This window comes from Meriones unguiculatus, chromosome 8 (assembly GCF_030254825.1).
Source record: "Meriones unguiculatus strain TT.TT164.6M chromosome 8, Bangor_MerUng_6.1, whole genome shotgun sequence".
Lineage (NCBI taxonomy): Eukaryota > Metazoa > Chordata > Mammalia > Rodentia > Muridae > Meriones > Meriones unguiculatus.
In genome coordinates, this window is record NC_083356.1 from 121939992 (window position 1) to 121961632 (window position 21641).

Here is a 21641-nt window from a genome sequence, read left to right on the forward strand (position 1 = left end):
GAAGGGGGGGGAGGAAAGAGGAAGAAACAGGTTTCTTGGAGAAAAGTAGGGGTCTTTTCATACTGACAATCATTTTTATACCAAAGGAGAACACTATCTTTCCTCTAACTGTACAAAATTAAAGAACTTTTTTTCTTTTTTTTTTTTAAGAATCTTGCTACATCATGCAGCTTTAGATGCTGTTCATCCAAATAGAATTGAGTGTGGCTTTATAGACATGCAATTTTCCCCAGCAGACGGTAACTCTAACTTTACAGAGCAACTTTGCTGATGGATAATACTTTCAGGCAGATCAAGCTAACCACAAAAGCTCCTGTCCACCAGACACCGAATGGCAGTCCCAGGTGGGATGGAGCTGTGACTGCAACATTTATGATGTGGATCGGAACACTGGAAACTGATTCTCAGCAGACAGCTCGTCTTATCTTGTCTGAGGCACTAAGCACAAACCCCTGACTCTCGTAGTTGGGGATGGGCGGGGATAAGGTGGGAAAGGCCCACAACTCTGCCAAATGGACACTCTGATTCCTATCTGCTTACGGTCCTATGCTCTGGTCTCTAGCTGCTGACTTAAACCTGAGAAAGGGATCATAGACAGCTGCCAGTTAACAATTAAACTGCTAAAACAAACATCCAAAATCCACTAACTAGGGGCTGGAGAGATGGCTCAGAGGTTAAGAGCACTGGCTATTCTTCCAAAGGTCCTGAGTTCAATTCCCAGCAACCACGTGGTGGCTCACAACCATCTGTAATGTGATCTGGTGCCCTCTTCTGGCCTGCAGGCACACATACAGGCATAAATAAATAAATCTTTAAAAGAGAACACTAACTAGATGTCTTTCTAAATGTGGGTTGGTTTTTGTTTTGTTCGTTTCTTTGATTTTTTTTTATGGTGAATCTCTGAAAAGTGGCATGGTTATAATGGCACCTCCTTATGTCATTAGTACTGATGGCTTTTGGAGAAAGCCAGCTCTTCGCTGTACGAAAAGTTAATTAGCGTACTGAAGTCAAACCTAAGAGAACCAGAAAGCATGAAAACACAGTCATCCATCAACTACTTAATGCCTGTTATGGCTAAAGAGTCTAATTTCTAGGTCCTGTGAGTGATGCAGATATGGGTGCCGGTTTTAGTTCTGGTCTCTCTCATGGGACCGAGAGAGAAGCTAATATTTTTGTTTGCCTATGGCATGATGGGCAGTCCTCTAAATGTCTCTCATGGCTATTAACACATCGGCCATATGGGATAGGTGAAATTATTAAACACATACTTGTCTAAATATATATATATATATATATATATATATATATATATATATATATACGAGCTAGCTGGACACAGACCTGGACAGACAGTCTAACTCAGTCAGTAGGCTGAGTTGTCTCCTCTGACTGGCTGAGGCCCCAGGACACAGAGCCTAGCATCCCAACACAGCTGCCGGCATGGCCAAGCAAGGTTGAGCGGAGCAGCAGGCAGGAGCTGCAACACCTCAGCGTTGGATGCTCCGAACTCTAACAGCCTATCAGAAATCTGAGTTCTTTCATGAAATATTTCTAACTTTGTTTGTTAGAAACTAATCACAAACTGAAAAATACTGTGAGTGTAAGCAGCAAAATGTCTACCTGCCATATAGCCAAAGGCTTGGTGGGTATCTTTTGGTCTACAGATGGCACCCATTTTGTCGCCACTGTTGCTCAGTTTGTGAATCCTCCCAAATCCAGGCCCCTGAATATTTCTGCCCATAATAGTCCATTTGCTTCACTCCCCTCGCACTCATTCTTGGCCCTCTTCCCACTGGACTCTTCACTATCCCCGGAGTAGTCCCTAAACATCCCATGGCTGGACCGTAGCCTGCTCTGTCTCCTGTCCGCAGCACTCTTCTGCTTTCCTCCCTGGAGGAAGTGCCACAGGGCTGAGGCTTTGAAGGATGCATGAGACATCAACAGGTACAGAACAGCCAGGCAGGGTAATCCTATCCAGAAGGCCTAGCATGAAGAGATGCGCGAAAAGTACAAGACACGATGAAAACCTCACAACTGTTCCAAGTATTCGCACAAAGGGTTTCTGGTCCTTGGAATCTGGTACTATAAAGGGATTGCTGACATTCTCGACATACACAAATCTTCTAAAAGGGTCCTCTGCAGAAGGATCGCTGATGATTTAGGGTTTGTTGAAATAGTTCAGATAAATATTTATGTACAGCCATAAGCAAATCCACAAGGAAAAATATAATGCAAAACAGATTGTTTTTTTTTTTCCTTGAAGCCCTTTCAGCTGGTGATAAAATTCCTAGCTTCAAAGGTTTTGGAAATAAATGTGACCAATTAATAGCTTAAAAAACTCAGGACCCGAACAACGAAGCTCTGAAGGTTAGGCTTTCTGGCCATGAATGTTTAGTCACATCTGGGCTCCGAGGGCAAGGCTGAGTCCAGGGCCTGAAGTCATCCTGGGACTTACCCCTGAGTCACAACCAGAAACACAAATGAAGTTTGGCGTCCAGGTTAAAGCAGAGAGCAAACATCTGCCAACGATTCTAAAGCTTTGGAAATCTCAGTGTTTACCTTGGATGATAATTCTAGAGCTGCAGCAGAGAGGCCTTGTCCCTCTCTACATCAGCTTTAAGTGCTGATGTCGCCGCCATGATTGCTAATACTTCTGTCACCATGACCAGCAGCTCAGCAGCCCTTGTTGTTGGGTCTAGCTCCTTGCTTGCTCCTTCCTAGAGATTTTCTCTGCCCCCCCCGCAGCCGTCCCCCCTCCTGCAGTCTAGGATTTTAAAGTTCAGAGAAAGGAAGGAACGCGCCAAATATATTTAAGCCTGTTAATGGATGAACTAAGATTTGAACCCAGGGCTGCTACCAAAACTCATCCTCATTCTACTCAAATAAGGTAACACACAGACAGCATTTACCACATCATGGTTACCTCCTAAGAAGATTACCATAGCTTCCTCGCGGTAATCTGCCTTCTCCCCCACGCCCCCATCTTCCCTCTTGCTCTAACAGGTGAATGTACCAGCTAGGCCACTGCGGCGGGAAATCTGCTGGATTTAAGCTCATTCCCTTCAGTCCTCGGTGCTGTGCTACACATTCCCGCAAGGGCCCCACTGTAGCACTGTGGCAATCTGTGCCTCACAGCCTCACAGGCCACGTGAAAATCTGGCCCACGGTTGGCCCTGATGACTTCGAGGCTGCTTTTCTGCCTCGTGAATCCCGAGGTCAGCCTGTTTGGCTCCCAGCCGCAGAGCCACAAGGGTGACACACAGAGGAAACTTGCACCCGTATTCCCCTCCTGTGAGGCGCCAGCTCTCCTCTAGCTGCCTGAGCCACGGACGTTCCAGTCACCCTGACATGTCCACAGTGAAGCATTTTGATGGGAGGGTTCCCATCATTCAAGCAAGGCCCACAACCCAGAAACTCTCTTTTTTTTTTTTTAACTCTGTCATCACTGGCTCACACAGAAAATGAAGCCGAAATGCCACATTGCACCTACTGACTCCCGCTTTCAGGCCAAGTGTGGCTTCTCTCATGCTAAACTGACCCACCTCATCACACAGGGGTGGGAGCGCCTTTCTCATGGGGCTATCGACTAGGAACTGGGTGCTGGAAAGTTCTCCATCAATCTAAGAGTGACGGTTTTATGCCAATCACGATATATTCCTTAGCTGCTTGTGATTTAAGGTTTGAGCCATGGCAAGCAAAGACACAATATGGATAGAATGGGGAAAGCCTGCAGTAATAATTTGGCATCTGGAGAATTTAAAATCTCTAAACGGTAGAAATGCCAGTCTGTGTTGTTCGTCCACTGCTTGAGCAGTTTACTGTCTGCAGAGTACTTACCCAGGAAGATGTTAATGATAAGTAGGTGTTAGCTATTGCTGCTACCAGAGACAGTGGTTCTAGATCAGACCTCAGACCTTCCCCTTAGCCCTCCTGGCACGGCGCGATCCACACCAGCCGATGGAGGGCAGCCAATAGGAAATCCAATAAAGCTAACCTAGAAATTCAATTTTTCCCCTTTCTCTTCATTAATTATCTACTTCTGTTTCAAGTTTTGTAGTGCCAGGGATCAAGCGCAGACCTCATGCATACTCTTCTGCACCCACGCACATCACTGTACTGGCGTCTGAGTCAGCCATCCTCCCTAGCTGTCACCAGGACTCAGCTTCCTCATCCAGAACGGGGCGATGCCGCCTGCAAACTACAAGTGTGTCAGCTCTGTGGAATACATATGGGAAGGGCCTGAGCCAGTGCTGGGCCCTGGCTGGGGCTGCAGAGATGGCCTCCACGCTCCCCAGCTGGCCTCATCTCCCCCCTATGGCTCATCATGTCTGGCTCTTCCTGTGAACTCCTCCTGGTTCTCCTTTCCTCACTGAAGGGAGCTGCATGCTAGCTTTTACTGTGGACGGAAAACTTCAGTTGTCCTCCTGCCTTTAGCTGCAGCCTGGGAGACTCTCCTGAGAGAAGGAATGTTAGAAGTTTGCCCTGAAGAGCGGATCCGAAAGATCCTGAGGTCTCTCTAGGGCTAAGTTTCACAGCTGGGCAGGTGGCAAGGGGTGAGGAGCAGGGGTGGCCCATCTCCCTTGCCCATGCCACCACATGGTAGATGAGGGCTGGGTCCAGCTCTCCTACGCTCCTGCCCTGAGGGCCAGCCCTGTGCTGCCCTGGTGAGGTGCGGACTGCTCTCCCTGGTGCCGTGGCCAGTGAGAGGCGGGGCTAGCTCTGCATAGCCCTTGGATACTGGCACGGTCCCAAGTGGCAGCACAAGCTAGGGACATCCCCATGGCCTTGAGTGGTGATGTGGGCCCCAGACATTAACACAGACCCTTGCTGATAGAGGGTCACAGGGCCAGACCTGGCCCTCAGCAGCAGCATGGGAGTGATAGCTCAATGGTTAAGAGTACTGACTGCTCATCCGGGTTCAGTTCCAGCAACCACATGGCAGCTGACAACCGTCTGTGACTCCAGTCCTAGGGATCTAATGCCCTCTTGTGGCACGGAGCTCTGGTTTTTACCCAGGCACTGGTGTAAACCAGATGTGGTGGTGCATACTTAAAAATCCCTGGAGCTGGAGAGATGGCTTAATGGTTAAGAGCGATGTTTGCTCTTCCAAGGAACCTGGGTTCAATTCCCAGCACCCACATGGCAGCTCACCACTGTCTGTAATGCCAATTCCAAGAGATCTGACACCTTCACACTAATGCACATAACATAAAAATTAAATAAATTTAAAAATCCCTGAATGTGGGGGATAAAGTCAGGAGCATCAGAAGTTCACAGCCATCCTTGACTACATTCTGAATTTGAGGTCAGTCTCGGCTATGGGAGACACTATTATAAAGAAAGAAAAGAGGGGGGTAGGAAGAGAGAGTGAGAGAGCTAACTCACCAGTCTCTGCCAGCTTCAGCAGGGAAGTTACTTGGAGTCTCTCCACGACCATTGTTGGATTCTGCTTCTGAATCTGGGCAGCTTTTCTGACCAGGAGCGGTTTGGAGGACTGAAAAAAAAAAAAAAAAAAAAAAGTCAGAGTGCTTAGAGGTCAAAGGGCAAGGTCAAAGGGCTGAGCTCTGTTGCCTGTCAATGCTCTCCACAGCTCCTTTCTTTGGGTCAGAGCATCCCGCCAGCCATCTGCAGACTTCTAGGGTATGCTGTTAAATCAAGCGTGTTCTGGGACTCTAGGGCTTGCCCGGTGTTAGGTCCCAGCCCACAGATGAGATTAAAGTAGCTCTTAGGAACACAAGCTACGACTTTCTGGCATTAGATACATAAAATGGATGAAGGTTCCAGGTCCCACGCAGGGTGGGTTCCAAAGCACCATGGGATAGCTAGAAGAGCACCGTAGACATACTTAAGCCAACCAGAGGTGGCCCGTTTCCACATTGCTACACAAGGCAGTCACCTGATGAGTTTCTTAACAAAGGGAGCCACAGTCCCTCCTTCCTGTGACGGTGGCAGCCGTGACTAATCGGGCCTGACTCTCTTTTCCACTGACCCTCGAGTCAGCTTCAAGTCAGTCTCTGAACGACCTGTGGGTCCCCAACCAGCACCACAGCACCACAGGGCAATTTTGAGGACCGCGTGGGCCTGGAGAGCTGTTTTGATCAAGCTCTCCCTTTGACCCTGATCCTTGTTGAGGTATGAAGCTCTGTTTCCGGTCAATGAGTCTTAACTGGAACCACACAGGGACATTTTAAACAGGTCCTGATCCACCCTCAAGAGATTCTACAACTGACCCTGTGTTGAAACTGTCACCAATTAAGAAGAGATTCCCAGATAATTTAATACATGGCCAGAACTAAAAAATTACAGTCCCCATTGCTTACTGTCAATCAACTAGGGAAGGGAAGAGGCTCCACACCTACTTGCTATTTACTTTCACTATTTTCATTTTAGAAAGTCTAGAAACAACCAAACCAAAATACGGCAACAAAGACACCTGATTAATGTGGCCATTGCAGCACAGTAAGGTAAGACACCCAAGTTGAAAACTGTTATAATCCCAGGTGTGGCAGCACACGCCTTTAACCCCAGCACTTGAGCGGCAGAGGCAGGTGGATCTCTGTGAGTTCGAGGCTAGCCTGGTCTACAGAGCAAGTTCTAGGACAGCCAAGGCTACACAGTGAGACCCTGTCTCAAAAAACAAGGAAAAAAAGGAAAACGGTTATGAAGATAAGACACACAACATGACAGAAATAAAGAATAGAAAAAAAAGACAGAGAAATATAGATTCAATTACTTTCCTCACGTCTACTGGGGGAAAGCTGTGCTCTCGCTTTAGATTGCTAGTTTCTTCCCTTCAAAATAAATATCTCTGTGTAGAACAAATGTAATTCTTTGGGTTATTTGTTGTGGATAAAACCATCTGTTGTTGTTATTATTGCTATTGTACAAATGCCAAAAGGATGAAGAGAGAAATCTTAATGGAACATTATTATATCTTACTATGACACAAAAAGCATCATAATCAGTGAAAATGAAGTTTGTTTGTTTGTTTGTTTGTTTTTTTTAAAGGGAGAAAGAAAGCAGAAATGAAGAGCTATAGCTCAAAGCCCCTTGGCATTCCATTAACTGATTTCCTGCCTTGCCACCTGCGTTCTCTTGTCTGATAAATTCCTCCAGTTGGGGTTCCAGACACATCTCCCCTCTTCAAGATTGTTTGGCTCCAACTCACATGTCACGACGGGGAAAACGCCATAAAAGAAAAAATTGACATGAAAAGAAGAATTGAAAAAAAGAGAGCTTGTTCTCAGGCACAAATCTATTTCTTTTCTTTGTTCTGAAGGAAAATTGCCTTAACTGGGCTGAAGATACAGCCGGGTGGGAAGATACAGCTGGGTGGCTGAATCACCTGCATGGCCAGCATAAAGCCCCAGGGTTGAGCTTCAGCCCTGCTCAAGAGTGGGCCTGGAGGCCAGTACCCGTAATCCTAGCACTCCGGAAGGAGAAATGGAGGGTCAGAAATTCAAAGTTGTTGTGTTTTTGTTTTTTTTTTTTCAGCTATATAGTTGAGTTCTTAGTTAGCTTGGAGTACATGAGATCCTATCACACAAACACACTCACACACACACCGTGACAGAAAAGAAAGGAAAGGAGGGATGGGGAGATGGATGAATGATTAGAGGGAGACAGAAGGAAAAACTCACAATGAACTTTTACCCTACTCTTGGGCCCAATTCAGGAGGGCCAAGGGCTAGAAAACAGCACTGCCTGTGTGGAGAGCTGGGATTGCAGGCTAGTGGTTTGTGCCTATTTGGAAACCTTAATTTTAAAAAGGGAAAATAACAGTTTAATAGCAACCCCCAAAGGCAAAAATTACAAAGAAAGACAGTGAGGATGGCAAGGTCCAGGTCCGTGACCAAGAAGGGCGGCAGAGCTTCCCCTGAGGCTCAGCACATGCCTTGCTTTCAGGTGAAAACTTACAGAATTTCCCTTCGTGTAATTGAAGGGAAAACTCATTCCATGTTTCTTATTCATTTACACTTCAGTCATCAAAATATTGATTCCAGGAGTTATTTGAAGTATAAAAACCAAACAGAAAACTTAGAAAATATTTCTAATAAAGTTTAGATGAAGTCTGCCGCTCCATCCCCAAACTTGCCTATAGAGGGATCACCATCTAAGGAGATGAGGAAGAAGATCAATCCCTCGAGTTCAAAGCGAGACCCCAAGCTGTTAAGTATTTAAGGGCATCCTGGTGCAAGCTGGGATGGCCCGGAAGCTGTCTGGCAAATGGATCCTCAAACAAGGAGATGGGGGAGATGGAAACAGGAAGCAGAAGAGAGAAGAGAGAAACAAGGTCACCCATTTTAGGTGAAAGTGTCGGGTTCAAAACATTAGACCAGTGACGTCATAGGAAATACAATTATGAACGTGAGCGGCAGGAATGTTCACCAAGTGATGGACTTGGGTCGGTGCAGAGCAGGTGGCTGGGGCGTCAGCAGGCACAGCTCACCTCAGCGATTTTGGCTTAAGGAAGTAACGCCGTCCTGAATCAGCCCGAGCTCTGTGAGTCGGCACGGTTCCCTGGAGCTCTGAGCTCAGCATCTACTAGATCATATTGAAATAAAATGGGAAGGCATTTGAGTGTCAGTGGTTTCAAGGAGGGTATCTGTGGCGGCCAGTCGTAACTGTCAGCGTGACAGAACCTCAGGTCACACGGGAAGAATGTCCTGTGGGCACATCTTCTGGGATTGTCCTAACTGCTATTGGTGAGTGAGAGGACCACGCAACCTCTTCTGTCTGGAGTTGCGGTTTGTCAGGGTGTTGAATCACAGCGACAGAAACAAAGCTAGGACAGTGCTGCACACTCAACCGGGCTCCAGCGCCAGGACACACAGATGGGCAAGGGGTTACACAGAGAAGCTGTGGAGTGGTGACCAGAGAGGGCATTCCTCTTAGAGAAAAACCAGTAACACATGTTGGAAACGCATGGACCACTGTGTGCCAGCAAGCATATGAAACACACACACACACGCACACACCTTCACATTTTATGCATATATACACATGCATACACGTATGTACACATTTTACACACACAGATATACAAACGTGTACACACATTCACATTTCATGCATATACACACATACACATTTTATACACACACATATGCAAACATGCACACACACACAAACACACACATGCACATACAGGGTAGGTGGGAGGATTTCCCCTCACGGGTTCTAGTGAAAGCCACCTCGTGACACCTTGGTTTTGAACTCCTAAGCTCCAAAACCGTGACAGAATACAGTTTTGTTGCCTTCAGTCATCTGCTCTGGCTGTGGCAGGGAACTAATGCCCAGTCTAGGAGTGTAACTTATTCCCTTTCAGCTTCTAAAACAGGGGTTGGTGACAGGTGGCAAGGATCGAAATCACTAGAAGAAAAAGATCAGGCGGATCCAACCAGTAGGGACCTGGCCTGGTAGGGACAGGTGCGGGTGGCTGGAAATTAGGAAGAAAAGATAAGGATATGAACAAGGATGCTTTAACCTAACAAACAAATGAATGCATTACTATGACCCCAACACTGTTCTTCTCCCTTTAAAAAATTAACTCAGGTGATCTGAATAGTAATCTTGAACGACAGAAACCAATATTATTCTCATGTTACAGTTAGTTGGTGAATTTGAGGGTAAGTGGCATTAAATGACGTGTCTAGGAGCAGTGTGATGGCTTATGGGGCACCTGTCTCCGTGCCAGACAAGCAGAGTTCCATCCTCAGGGCTCATGTGACTCCTGAAAGTTGTCTTCTGATCTCCACACGAGCCGTGGCATGACAGGGCCATAAGCATACAAGGAAATACATGTAGTTTTAAAATTGCTTGTCCAACATCATGTAGCAGATGGCCAGGGTTGGAGCGCAAATAATTTTGCCCTAAGTCTGAATTCTTTAATTCCCTCCTTATTTAAACACTTGAGAATAATAAATAATCTCTCTCTCTGTCTATCTCTCTCTCTGTCTCTCTCTCATAAACTGAAGCAGAAATCCACCTGCTCATGGTCTTTCATGCTAATGCTGTCCTAAAGGCTTGGGCAAAAGTTGTCACTGTCCCTAGCAGAGAAAGTGCTTATACTCAAGGCTCAAAAGCCAGGGCAGGGGTGGCAGATTGAACAAGGAGCCAGAGCTCAGCCTTCCTGGAGTGACAGCTGGTCGGCAGCGACCTTGTGGGAGGTCGCACAGGCAATTGCAACCAAAAGCAACCCAAGAAAGTCTAATCCTTACCTCAAGAAGGGTGATTTCACAGACACCCTCATGCCCCGCTCCACTAAAACTCCTAGCCTTCAGCCTCAGCCCGCAGAATTAATGCAGCCGTTTCGGGCCTCGGAAAGCGTCCCCTGCTTTGATTCTTCATGCTGACCCTTATCCCAGTTAAACTTTAGGCTCAAAGAAAGCCCAACCTGGAACTGCTTTACCAAATGCTGGAGGTGTAGAGGAAGGGCTTTCTCTTATTCTAGAAATTCGAACATGGACCTCTGAAGTCGGCCCCTTCCCTCCGCACTCTGAGGAACAACCATTCCGTTCTCTCCAGCCTCTCATTCTTGTTTGACCAGCGGCTGGATTTATTTCTTGTGATTTATTCCCTGACTGCAAGGATGGCCTTCTTGTAGTGGTGCTCATGGGCTAGCTCGGTGCCCCTCTTAGACTTAGGACAGGAGTGTCAGTTGATAGGAAAAACATTTCTTTGTGGCACTAACAAGCAAACCCAGAGCCTCGCACATGCTACGATCATGTGCCACCACTAAGTTTTGTCTCAGACCTCCCCACAGGTTTCTTCATGTTGTTTCCTTGACACCTACCAGAATGTTCCACACGGGGGGGGGGAGGTGTTGAGAAAATGGGGGGGGGAGAGCAGACCAGGAGCTAGGAATTCCTGATTACAGGACATGTCCCAGAAACCACCGGGCATAACCACTCTAGGGCTCCTCACAGGCTCCCCCAAGGAGAATTACGGGAAGGAAGGCCAGGGAAAGAGTTTTATGTAAACCAAATTCGTTACCATGCAAAAGTACAGGATGTCAGACCTTAACACACTCCTGTGCTAGTTAAACAACTCCCACCTCTTGGAATTTTTACCCCCTGGGGTTTGTTTGTTTGTTTGTTTGTCTGTTTCTGGCTCACAGTGTTCTGATTTTTCTACAAAGTAAAATTTTTTTACTTCTTATAACTTAAAAAAAAAAAAAAAAGATAAAGCATGGGATGTTTGTAGCAGCTTTATTCGTGGTCACCAAGAACAGAAAACAGCCTAAATGTCCTTCAGCCGAGGAGCAGAAGGAAAGTGTGACTGGGCCAGATCCAGGGGTCCTGCTTGCAAAAGGAGGAACCCTCGAGGGGCACAGTGACTCAGATGAACTTCAAAGGCAAATGCCAAGGGAGACATGCTGCAATCTAGAGTCTGTGCGTGGCGCAATTCCATGTACAGAACATTCTGGAAAGAGCAAAACTGCAAGAGACAGAAAGCCCATCGGCCAGTGGGAAGATCAACAAAAGGCCCAGGAAGGAGCTTTCTGGAAATCTGCATTTTCCCAGCTGTGGAGGAGACGTGTTAGCAGCCTGTGTGTGTCAGCCCAACCTTATCAAACTCAGTTTTACTGTATTAAGCTGTGCGGTCGTAAAACTGTCAAGAAGCTGTTCAAATTAAAGGAGGAGGTCCTCTTTTTCCTCAAGCTGGACCAATTCCTGGAAAAACAGGACCTAACCTACCTTTGGCTGGCCGGGAGGAAGGAGCGTGGCGGGGGAGAGGGCTGCTGACAAGGGCCTGTTTACAGCGTTGACCATAGCTGGTTTTGACACTAAGCAGTTGGCTCAAGGTCTGTGAAATTAGCTCTGGTCTCTTGTACATCACAACCATCACAACTTTATCGACGAGAATGGCTACCAGCTGTCACCCTTGCCTCCACCTCTGTTCTTGGCGAGGATTTAGACTTCACAGCCACAGCAAATCAAACAAGGACCAACCGGCGATGGCTCGTCGAGCTGAGGTTTGAACTGCTGGCCAAATGGCTGTCACTCGGCTGTTATGCTGCCAATCACCCGTCACTGCGGGTTAAACGTGATCGGCACACAGAGGTCCTCCGGTGCTTCAGAGTGGCAACTTGCTTTCCACACCAGCCTCAACCAATTTGGGTGATATTTTAACTCCTGGCCTCTAGAATCACTGGCTTTGCAGAAAACTAGAAAGAGTTAAGTTGCTAGCTTCCAGAACAGACTGTGAAAAGGGCCTGAAGCCAAGGCGGGAAAATGGTGTCCAGAGCCACAGTAGCTCTTACTACCATGAGACTCACAGCAGAGATAAAAACAAAAGTACTTGAAATTGGTCATGGCACTACTCTGTGCTCATTTTTCTCTGTTGGATAAGTTAAAACTCAGAAATGCTCTCCTTCATAAAGATGTTATTGTAACCATATTTGTGGATTGACAGGTACTATTTTTCTCTGAAAGTAGGGAAAGCTTTTGAAGTTCCGATATTACTGTGTTCACCTTAGAATTCTGAGATTCTCACAGGCTTCCCTCCCCTTCAGGAAGTTAGAGAGCCAGGGCAGGGGTTCAGGTAGGGAACACTCACTACCTTCCATCCGATGGGGGCAGAGAAACTTTGCACTTATCATTATCTTTACAGCAGTCCTGAGAATTGGACCTTGTTAAGACCCATTTCACAGATGATAAAACCAAGACCCTGAGGCTAAATCATTTTCTCTACACATGATGGAGTGTGGGGAAGGTGAGGCTGAAGGATGGCTGAGACAGGTGGGTCCCTGAAACTCAATGCCAAGCCAGTCTAGCTGAAGCAGCAAGCTCCAGAGTTACTGAGAGAACTTTGACTCAAAAAATAAGATGGGGAGCTGGGTGGTGGTGGTGCATGCTTTTAATCCCAGCACATGGGAGGCAGGGGCAGGTGCAGGTGGATCTCTGTGAGTTTGAGGCCAGCCTGGTCTACAGAGAGAGTTTCAGGACAGTCAGGGCTACACAGAGAAATCCTGTCTCTAAAAAACAAATAACAATACTACTATTACAACAACAACTAATAATAATAATAATAATAAAAGGAGGAAGAAATAGAGGAGCAATTAAGAAAGAGTACTTGCCATCACCAGCTGGCCCATGCCCACCCATACACACACAGATACACCCCCATACACACGCCCACAGAGGAGAGTACGCCTACATACAGGCATGTACCTATACATACCACACATACAAATAACTTTCTATGACAAACACTATGACAAATGATGGGATATGGTAATGCCCAAAATTAACCTGTAAGCCCCACCTGCCCAGGGACCATGTAACTTCCTGGAATTCCGGGAATTATAGTTCTTGGAAAATAACAAAGCCTCATGGGAAAGTTTGGTGACCTGTCCTTTGGTTTGTCCTTATATGCCCCTGAAACCCGTGGTTCAGGGCCATTCCAGCTGGGAAATTCCATGGAATGGTCCCGACCAAAGTCGATTACTTGATGAGTATTTTATATTTAAGAAACCTTGCTTTAGGTTTGGCCCAAAATGGTGGAGTTGGTTTTTCTTGGGCAAATCTGAGGTTTAACAATAGCTGCTGTTTCTACTTTGAATTCCATATACATAGGATAAGATTTTAACTTTTTGCAAAGTTTTGGCTGGTGTGCACATCCATAAGCAATGGCCAAGATGGAAACTAAAGGCAGGACAGGGTCTATTGAGTGAAAGGGGCTGCAAACCCATGCTTCAACTCATAAAACACGTAAGAGGGGCTCATTTATCCAAACTCTGTGCTTGAAGCACACATCTGTTCAAGGGGACACAAACTTTGACTCTATCCACAGCGATCTTTTGATCAAAATCCCAAGCTAAAACCAAGTCTGCTTATTCAGGCCATCACACGGCTCCTCTCCAGGCGTTTTACCACTGTGTGGATACAGCCTAACCAACTGATGGAAGTTAAAGGACATGCTAACACTTTTTATGATTCTCCATGGAAAAAATAAGTAAAGACAGCATAAAGACAACCTGAGTGTCTCCTGGTCATAAGAATGTTGGCTTGAGCAATGGGCCGGGCTCAGGGAGTTATGGAGAAGAATGGGTAGAAAGGCAGAGGGAGCTAGAGGGGTCGGGACACCACAGAAGACCTACAGAGTGAGCTGACCTGGGCCCACGGCTCAGAGACTGAACCACCAGCCAAAAAGCATGCATTTGGTTGGGCCTAGGCCCCTTATACATATGTGGCAGATGTGCAGGTTGGTCATCATGTGGGTCCCTTAACAAGGGGAGTAGGGGGCTGTCTCTGACTCTGATGCCTGCCTTTGGATCCCTTTCCCTTAACTGGGCTGCCTTGTCTGGCCTCAGTGGAACAGGATGTACTTAACCCTGCTGCGACTTGGTATGCCAGGGTGGGATGGAACCCATGGGGTCTTCCCCTTCTTTGAGAAGATGCGAAGTGGGGAGGGGGCCGCAGGGTGGGGCTGGGAGTAGAGGAAGGAAGGGACTTCGTTCAGGCTGTAAAGTGATTAAATAAGTGGAAGAAAAAAAAATAAAAACAGTAGAACCAAAAAGAAAAGAAAAGAAATGTTGGCTCAGACAGTGCCCAGTGGCGAAGATGGACCTCTTCTGCAGTCAAGACTCTGTGTTCTCTACAAGGTCCACAGTAAAGAAAACAGGCTCCACCTCACCCGGCACTGGCTACAGGGGGCCTCTTACCTTGAGCGTCAGAGGTACCAAATGGGGAACCAAAGTCTCACGTCAGCAACATCACCCACCAGCCCACAGTGACTTTACTGCACCTCTTCTGGACACGAGGAGAACACAGGTACCCTGCAGTCTGGTCTGTTTCACACTAACATGGAACGTAATTCTACTTCACAGCAAAGGATGGTTTCCTGTATGGTGATCCAAGCCGCGACAAGAAACTAGCATTCTGCACTCCAGAGAGGTTAAGCAGAACATCTTTCTCGGAGTCACCGTGAATCCACAGGTCTTCTCAGCTAGGCAAACCACTCGGTTGCACGCTTCTGGAGGTCCCGTGGCTCCTGGCTCCCCAGTGGAGCACTTCCCCAAACGAAACCCAGGTGCTTGCTACCCAAGTAAGCCTTGGTATATATGTTGGGACACAGCCAGGTGGTTTGAGAACAGATGGAGCAGCCCATCCCGGGTCACCCACGTCCATTCTGGGGACAAGATGGCGATGGCACAGTCTGCAGTTTAAGGTGCATCTCCAGCCCAGGTGCACCCAGTGATTTTTTTTCCCCCTCCAGCTGTTTCTCTCTATTGTGAGAACACAGGTGAGCATGCTAGGGAGGGGAGGCAGCTGCTTCCTGCCCTCTGGCCAAGAGCATGTCTGTTCTCACACCTGTGCTATCCCTCTCCCTACTCCAGCTCTGTGTGAAAGCGGGGGGGGGGGGGGGGGGGGGGGTTCTAAGAAACAGAATAGAAGGCAAAACAAAGTGAAATAGTGGCAGGACAGTAAACAGGAATGCAGAAGGCAGGGACAGAGGCCTTGCTTGCTGGCTGTGTCCCTGAATGGTGCATTCATTGGTTCTCCCTCTCCTGTTCTGTGTGTAAACAACAGCTTCACACACAGCTTTACTGAAATGAAAAATAACATGGACCCAATTGTTTGCACCTGCAGGGATCGTGCATGAGTCCTTTCACTGGATATCCTTGGTTAGAGTAATGACTTTTCAACTTTAATTGTATATGTTCATTGTACACAGTCCTGGGTTTACATAAGGGCACATGTACACAGAGGACAGAGTGACCTTTTGTTTTAGATTTTCTAGATCTCCCTTCTAATGAGTCGTTCAGATGGCATCCCTTTGGGGGAAACATGTCCTGGACCCATGTGTCAGAGCTGGAGAATTTGATGGCCCAGGGAATCCTGTTGTTTATCCTGACAGCCCTGACGAAAAGTGCTTGACAAGCGGGAGATGAAAACTGGATGAATATAGAAATATTCTGATTTGAAATAAGGTTTCCTGCACCTGACAATCTGATATCCGTGGAACACTAATGCAAAGAAATTGCTGCAATTATCCAGTGTTCCACCACACCACGGAAGCTGAAGGAAACAGCGCTTTCAGTGCCACTGGGACATACCGTCCTAGGCCCTTTACGTTGTTTGAGGTTTTCTTTACTTTTATTTTGTGTGCATCAATGCTTGCCCATCTGTATACCATATGCATGCAGTGCTCACAGAGGCCAGAAGCAGGTTGTTGGGTCCTTTGGAACTGGAGTTATAGACCATTACCAGTCGCCATATAGATGTTGGGAACTGAACCTCTGGAAGAGCAGCCAGTATTCTTAACTATTGAGCCATCTCTCCAGACACACACACCCTTTAAGTTTGCTTTTATCATCTATCTATTATCTATCTATCTATCTAGACAGGATTTCTCAGTGTAACAGCCCTGGCCATCCTGGAACTCACTCTGTAAACCAGGCTGGCCTCAAATTCACAGCGATCCACCTGCCTTTGCCTCCTGAGTGCTTCGATTAAAGGTCTGTGTCACCACTGCCCAGATTAAATTTTATTCCAAGGCAGGGTTTCACCGTGCAGCGCAGGCTCAGCCTCCAGACAAGTGTGCTTCGCTACCAAGCTATTTGAAACTACAAAGGAGGCAGTTTAGTTGTGGTGGTGAACACCTTTAATCCTGGCATTCTCTGTGAGTTTGAGGCTGGCCAGGTGTACATACTGAGTTCCAGGACAGCCGGGGCTACATAAAGAGACCCCGTCTTAAAATAAAACAAAACAAAACAAAAGGCAGCTTAAAGGTTTGAGCAACTTTAAACACTTAGAACCTGGTCTTGTTACAAGGAAGGGTCAAGCAATATGGATGCAATGTTTGCTTTTCCTTCTGGAAGGCACACTGAAGCAGTTCCATTCTGCAGGGCCTCACAGGCAGCTGGCTTAGAATGCATATTCACAGGCTCAAGGCGCCCCTTAGTGAAAACACTCTCCTTGGAGGGCACCAGAGAAGTGGCCATAGTCCCGGTGGATTGCACGCTGGCAATCCATTTGAGGTCATCCATGTTGTTGGCAGGGCCATGGAGAGGGGTACGAAATCTGATATGGTGAGATGGTGGCAAAGCACAGTTTCCACAGCACTGCATCCCACTCACGTGTGTGTATGTGTGTGTGTGTGTTTGGGGGGGGGGAAGTGCAGTGCTGATAAGCCAGCTCTTCCTGGAAAACATTTCAAAATTCTATTCTCACTCTAAGGAGTGGCTCCTAAGGACCCACGGTTACCTACAACACAGCATTTCACCCTCAGTACTTGGTGTTCTAAAAACAGATCCTGAATTAGCGGAGCAATTAAAAAAAAAATCAAAGAATGAGACTGGCACTGTAGATGTTTGAAAAATTCCCTGTGGGTCATTTCTTTTGATACTAGTCATTGAGGAATAAATGTTGTGCTTTTTTTTTTTTTTTTTCTGAAACTCAACAGCTAATCAAAAAGTAATAGATTTGTAGTGGGATAAATATAACTTAATTTTTTTTAATTTGGAATGTCCTATTTATCTGAATATTTGTATGTGCATCCTTTTCTCCTGGTTTTCTTATAGAGAACACTCTCCTCCCACCTCCTCAGAATTAATCAATAATAAAAACAAGACAAGCCAAGGTAACTGGCATTTGTAAGTTGTTTTCCCAGTCCCCAAAGGGAAACCGGCACAGAATGCTTGGCTCCTGTGTCCCCTCCTCAGCTCCTACAGGTCCTAGAGGATCTCCCGGAGGCACACAGAGACGCCACACCAGAAACAACGTGTCCTCTGGCACCTAGGGTGTTTTCTCAGTCTGTTTTCTCTCCAACATTTGATTGCTGTCTGCTGCACCCTTTGGGCCAGGAGAGATCTCCAGACCACCAGCTCATGTATTTGAAAGGCATCTGTTTATTTTGAAAATGCAAATGCGCCTACCTCAAAGACCCTACTGGGCGGGATAAAGGCTTCCAGTCTGGAGTCCTGTCTCTCACTGATTCACACCAAGGACGCTAGCCACTTAACTCAGCCCCAGGAAGCCCAGGGATGAGCCCACAATTAAACACAGCGGGCTCACCTCTCAAGAATTAGCTGGGCAGATATCCGGGGTCTGGTTTAAAGTACCTCCTCAGCGGTCCTTTACGAAAGAACACGGAGCCTTTGAAAGGGTGGCTCCTTGTCGAGGGCTGCCTTGGAGGAGGGCAGGATCGTGGGGCCCAAGGCTCCTATCAGTGGCCGCCCAGTCCTCCGGAGCAGAAAGCAGGCAAGGTTAATGCAGACTTTGATCTCTGTCAAGGCATACCAGCTAGAATTAATTTACATTTCAGATGAAAAAGGTTGACAGCATGAAAAGGCAGCTTGTTGCTGGTATTCGAATGTGCTGTAATAGATCGGGAATTCTGAGAGGAAGTTCTAAGGAAGGGATAAGCTGAGCTGGGCTGCTTTTATAGGGAAGGAGATGAAAGGAAAACAAATTTCACTCTGTGCTGCTCTGCAGCAACATGTAGGCCAAATGCTTTCTAAATTTCAAGGGCTGCTCTTTAAAATATATATAACATATCTCGGCGACGTCATTAAATAAGAGGAGTCCATGGCGAGAGCTAAAAACACAAACAAATGCACTCCATGGAATGGAAACTTCAGTGAAATTAACCTCAGGATGGCTGTGTTGAGCTGGTCATTCCTGCCCTGTGTGTGTGTGTGTGTGTGTGTGTGTGTGTGTAATTGAGGTATGTATGTGGGCAATTGTGTTTGAGCCATTTTATGGCAGGAACCGAAGGAGACAGTAATTGTGCCCTGGGAAAATCACAGCTTTAGCTCCAGCCCTAACCATAAGGGCACATCAGTTCCTGTCCATTGAAGGTAGAGAGACCCTGCCTGCTTCCTGCCACAGGAGGCATTGAGGGCATAGGCGTGCCCTTCATGCCCACCTGAGCTCCTGCAGAATCGGCTCACACGCATGCATTGTGATGCTTCCTGGTGAGTAAGAGAGCCCTGGCTGTGAAGTTAAGGAGGGTAAAAGCTTGCAAAGCTAAAAAGAACAGGGAGGCACTTTGAGAAAATACACGCCATTAACCTTCCACAGAACCCACCCATGGGTGCGTCAAGGAGGACACACACCCATTCATCAGTGTCTTCAGAGGTCATGCAGCCAGCCCTTTCTGCTTTGAAGCAGTGCTCACGTGGCCCCCGAACATGATTTTCAGACATTTCATAATTTTTATAGACTGGGCTCAGTGGATCAACAATATACAGGCTTTAAGTTTTTTTGTTTTTTTTTTTAAACATGTGTTAGACATATTGATATCAGCCTGGTATCCTCTTGGGAAGAGACTGTGTGTGTGTGTGTGTATGTGTGTGTGTGTGTGTATCTATGCGTGTGTTGTGTGTATGTGTTTATTGTGTGTGTTCTGTGCATATTATGTGTGCTCAGTGTGTTCTGAGTATGTATCTGTGGGCTGTGTGTGTGTGTTGAGGGTGTTGGGAGTAAATAGTGAACACCAGAAACACTTGGAGTTTTTGTTTCTTAAGCTGCAAGAATTTGTGAACAAGAATGTGTTCACTTTTCCTAAGGCTTTGAAGTGGTAGAGGGTAGAAATTAATAGAAGATGGTGCTAAGTGAGACACATTTGCATTTAAAGGGTATTCTACTCCCCAAATATCTGAGTTCTTAGTGAAGATGCTGGCCTCCAACATGACCTAGGAATTCTGGGAAGGACCTCCAGAGCTTAGCTCTGGCCTGGGCCTGCTGGAGAAGAGCACAGCTCTCTGAAGGATCCACCTCTGACACCCTCTCTCTCCCTGTCCCAGCACTGCCCTCTGCTCGCTCATCCTGTCCACAGTTTCTTGCACTCCTGGGACTCTTGGCATGGTCAAGATCCTGTTTCTTCCAGAATCTCCACTAGGGATGTGCAGCTTCAAACAGGAAGGTGGCCTGGCTTGACCGACACACAGGACATTTGCAGAAGTAACCCCAGAACCAGGGAGGGGACACAAGACAGGACAGCAAACAGGAATCACAGCTCTGCCAAGGGCAAGCTGAGCCCCACGATCCATTATGTTCTCTCCGACCAACACACAGACACAGATTTCAGGCCCCTGGTCTCACCCCTCCTTTGTGATGCTGACAGTCACCCAGGCCTTAGAAACCATCACACATCTTTAAAGCTAGTGTTCTCACTTCAGAGATGAGGGACTTACAACTCCAGGAAGGGAGGGACCTGTCCAGGAGCAAGAGGCCTGTCAACTGTGCTCAGTCCAAACCGCCTACATTTCAACGGCGGCTCCACTACTAGCAAGCTGAGTGAGAATGGACAGGTTACTTCCCTCCTCTGTGTCCCAGTTTCCTATTGGAGTGGGCATATAAAAACTCTTCCTGGCAAATGTGCACAGTGCCCCGGGACCCCAGTGGGGAGGGAGAAGTGAGGCCCTACCCTCACACACCAGAACTCCTGACTCATTACCCTTTCAGTATCTCTGAACTCATTCGAATGGAATCACAGAACATTTCAAGTGGACACTGAAAAAAAAGACAGCAACGATGTTTTAATTACCTGCTGGAATGTGCACTGCAGGCCCACTTCTGTGGCGTATTTCCTTGAATCTCCTCCGAGCGTCATAGCCTCTCCAGGCTAAAAATATAAAACCATGTGCTGGGAATGACATTAATTTAAAAACGTGCCGGAGAATTGATATAAGCTGTTCTACCTTCAATCTGGGTCTCTCAGCCCCCGCCCCGCCCCGCCCCCGCCTTCTCCCTGAGCAAATTCAGCAGCAGATGAACTACAGTGGAGGGTCTTTCGGAACTCTTGGTCAAGTTTTCAAAGTGCTATTGAGGGACCATTTTCAGTCAAACAGTGATTTCTTTTTTCCCCAGAACATTTTTGAATTCTATTTAGTAACAGCGGGAAGGTAATAGGGGCAGTAGTTTCCTGTTACCCCAAGCTTGGAGGAAGCCCTGCCTTGATGGGCAGACGCCAGGAGGCACTGAACTAGCCCACTCCTTTCAGACATTTTATGCTCAGGAGAAAGGTATAATGGCGTAGGAAGATAAAGGGGCAGAGGGAGGCACCCAGCTGGTATTTGCTGAGGAAGGGGCAGCATCGTCCATGGAAAGGGAAGGCAAGGGAGAAAGCCAAGAGTGGAGAGAACAGAGTGCTGGACACTGACATCCCTCAGAGAGAGGGAGTGTAGAAAGCCTCCTCTCCAAGATGAGCAGTTGCCTTCTATGTCCCCATGTTGGCCTGAGCATCTTCAAGTCTCATGAGGTCCAGCGCATGTTAAAGCATGCTGTGATTCCTGTTAGGAGAGTGCTAAGAGATGCATCTTCTGCATTCAGGGTCTGTGGCTTTGTAACTGCTCGTCTGGGGCATGAGCCAAGTATCGCTCATTACCCCCAGGACCTATGGGCATGGACAGAGGCGTCAGCGCGCCTGGAGAAAGCCTGGAGGCTTGCGGCCTCTGTTTACAAGGCTCAGGCGTGCCACAGAACTGTACCGGGATGGTGTTAGTCATTGTGAGGGTACAATGTAGCTATCACCCAGAAGTGTGAATCATCTCAGTCAGCTCAGGAGACGGGCACATGCCGAGTGATGGAGCTTGACTGCTCAGCTCACCCTGCCTCTGTCTCATCACTCAGGGTGGTTGCAATGGCTTGTATGTTTGTCTCCCTTTGAGGTCAGAGACCGTCGAGAGC

At 47.2% G+C, this 21641-nt stretch overlaps 1 protein-coding gene across 1 annotated transcript in view; it reads right to left on the bottom strand.

The window, feature by feature from the left end:
* Positions 1-21641, bottom strand: part of LOC110549836 (myosin-IIIb) — a 159775-nt gene that overhangs the window by 86140 nt on the left and 51994 nt on the right. Inside the window, exons 10-11 of the mRNA XM_021639253.2 lie at positions 20500-20577; positions 5386-5494 (exon numbers count right to left, since the gene is read on the bottom strand). Coding sequence (XP_021494928.2) covers positions 5386-5494; positions 20500-20577 — 187 coding nt within the window. The remainder of the gene's footprint in view (positions 1-5385; positions 5495-20499; positions 20578-21641) is intronic.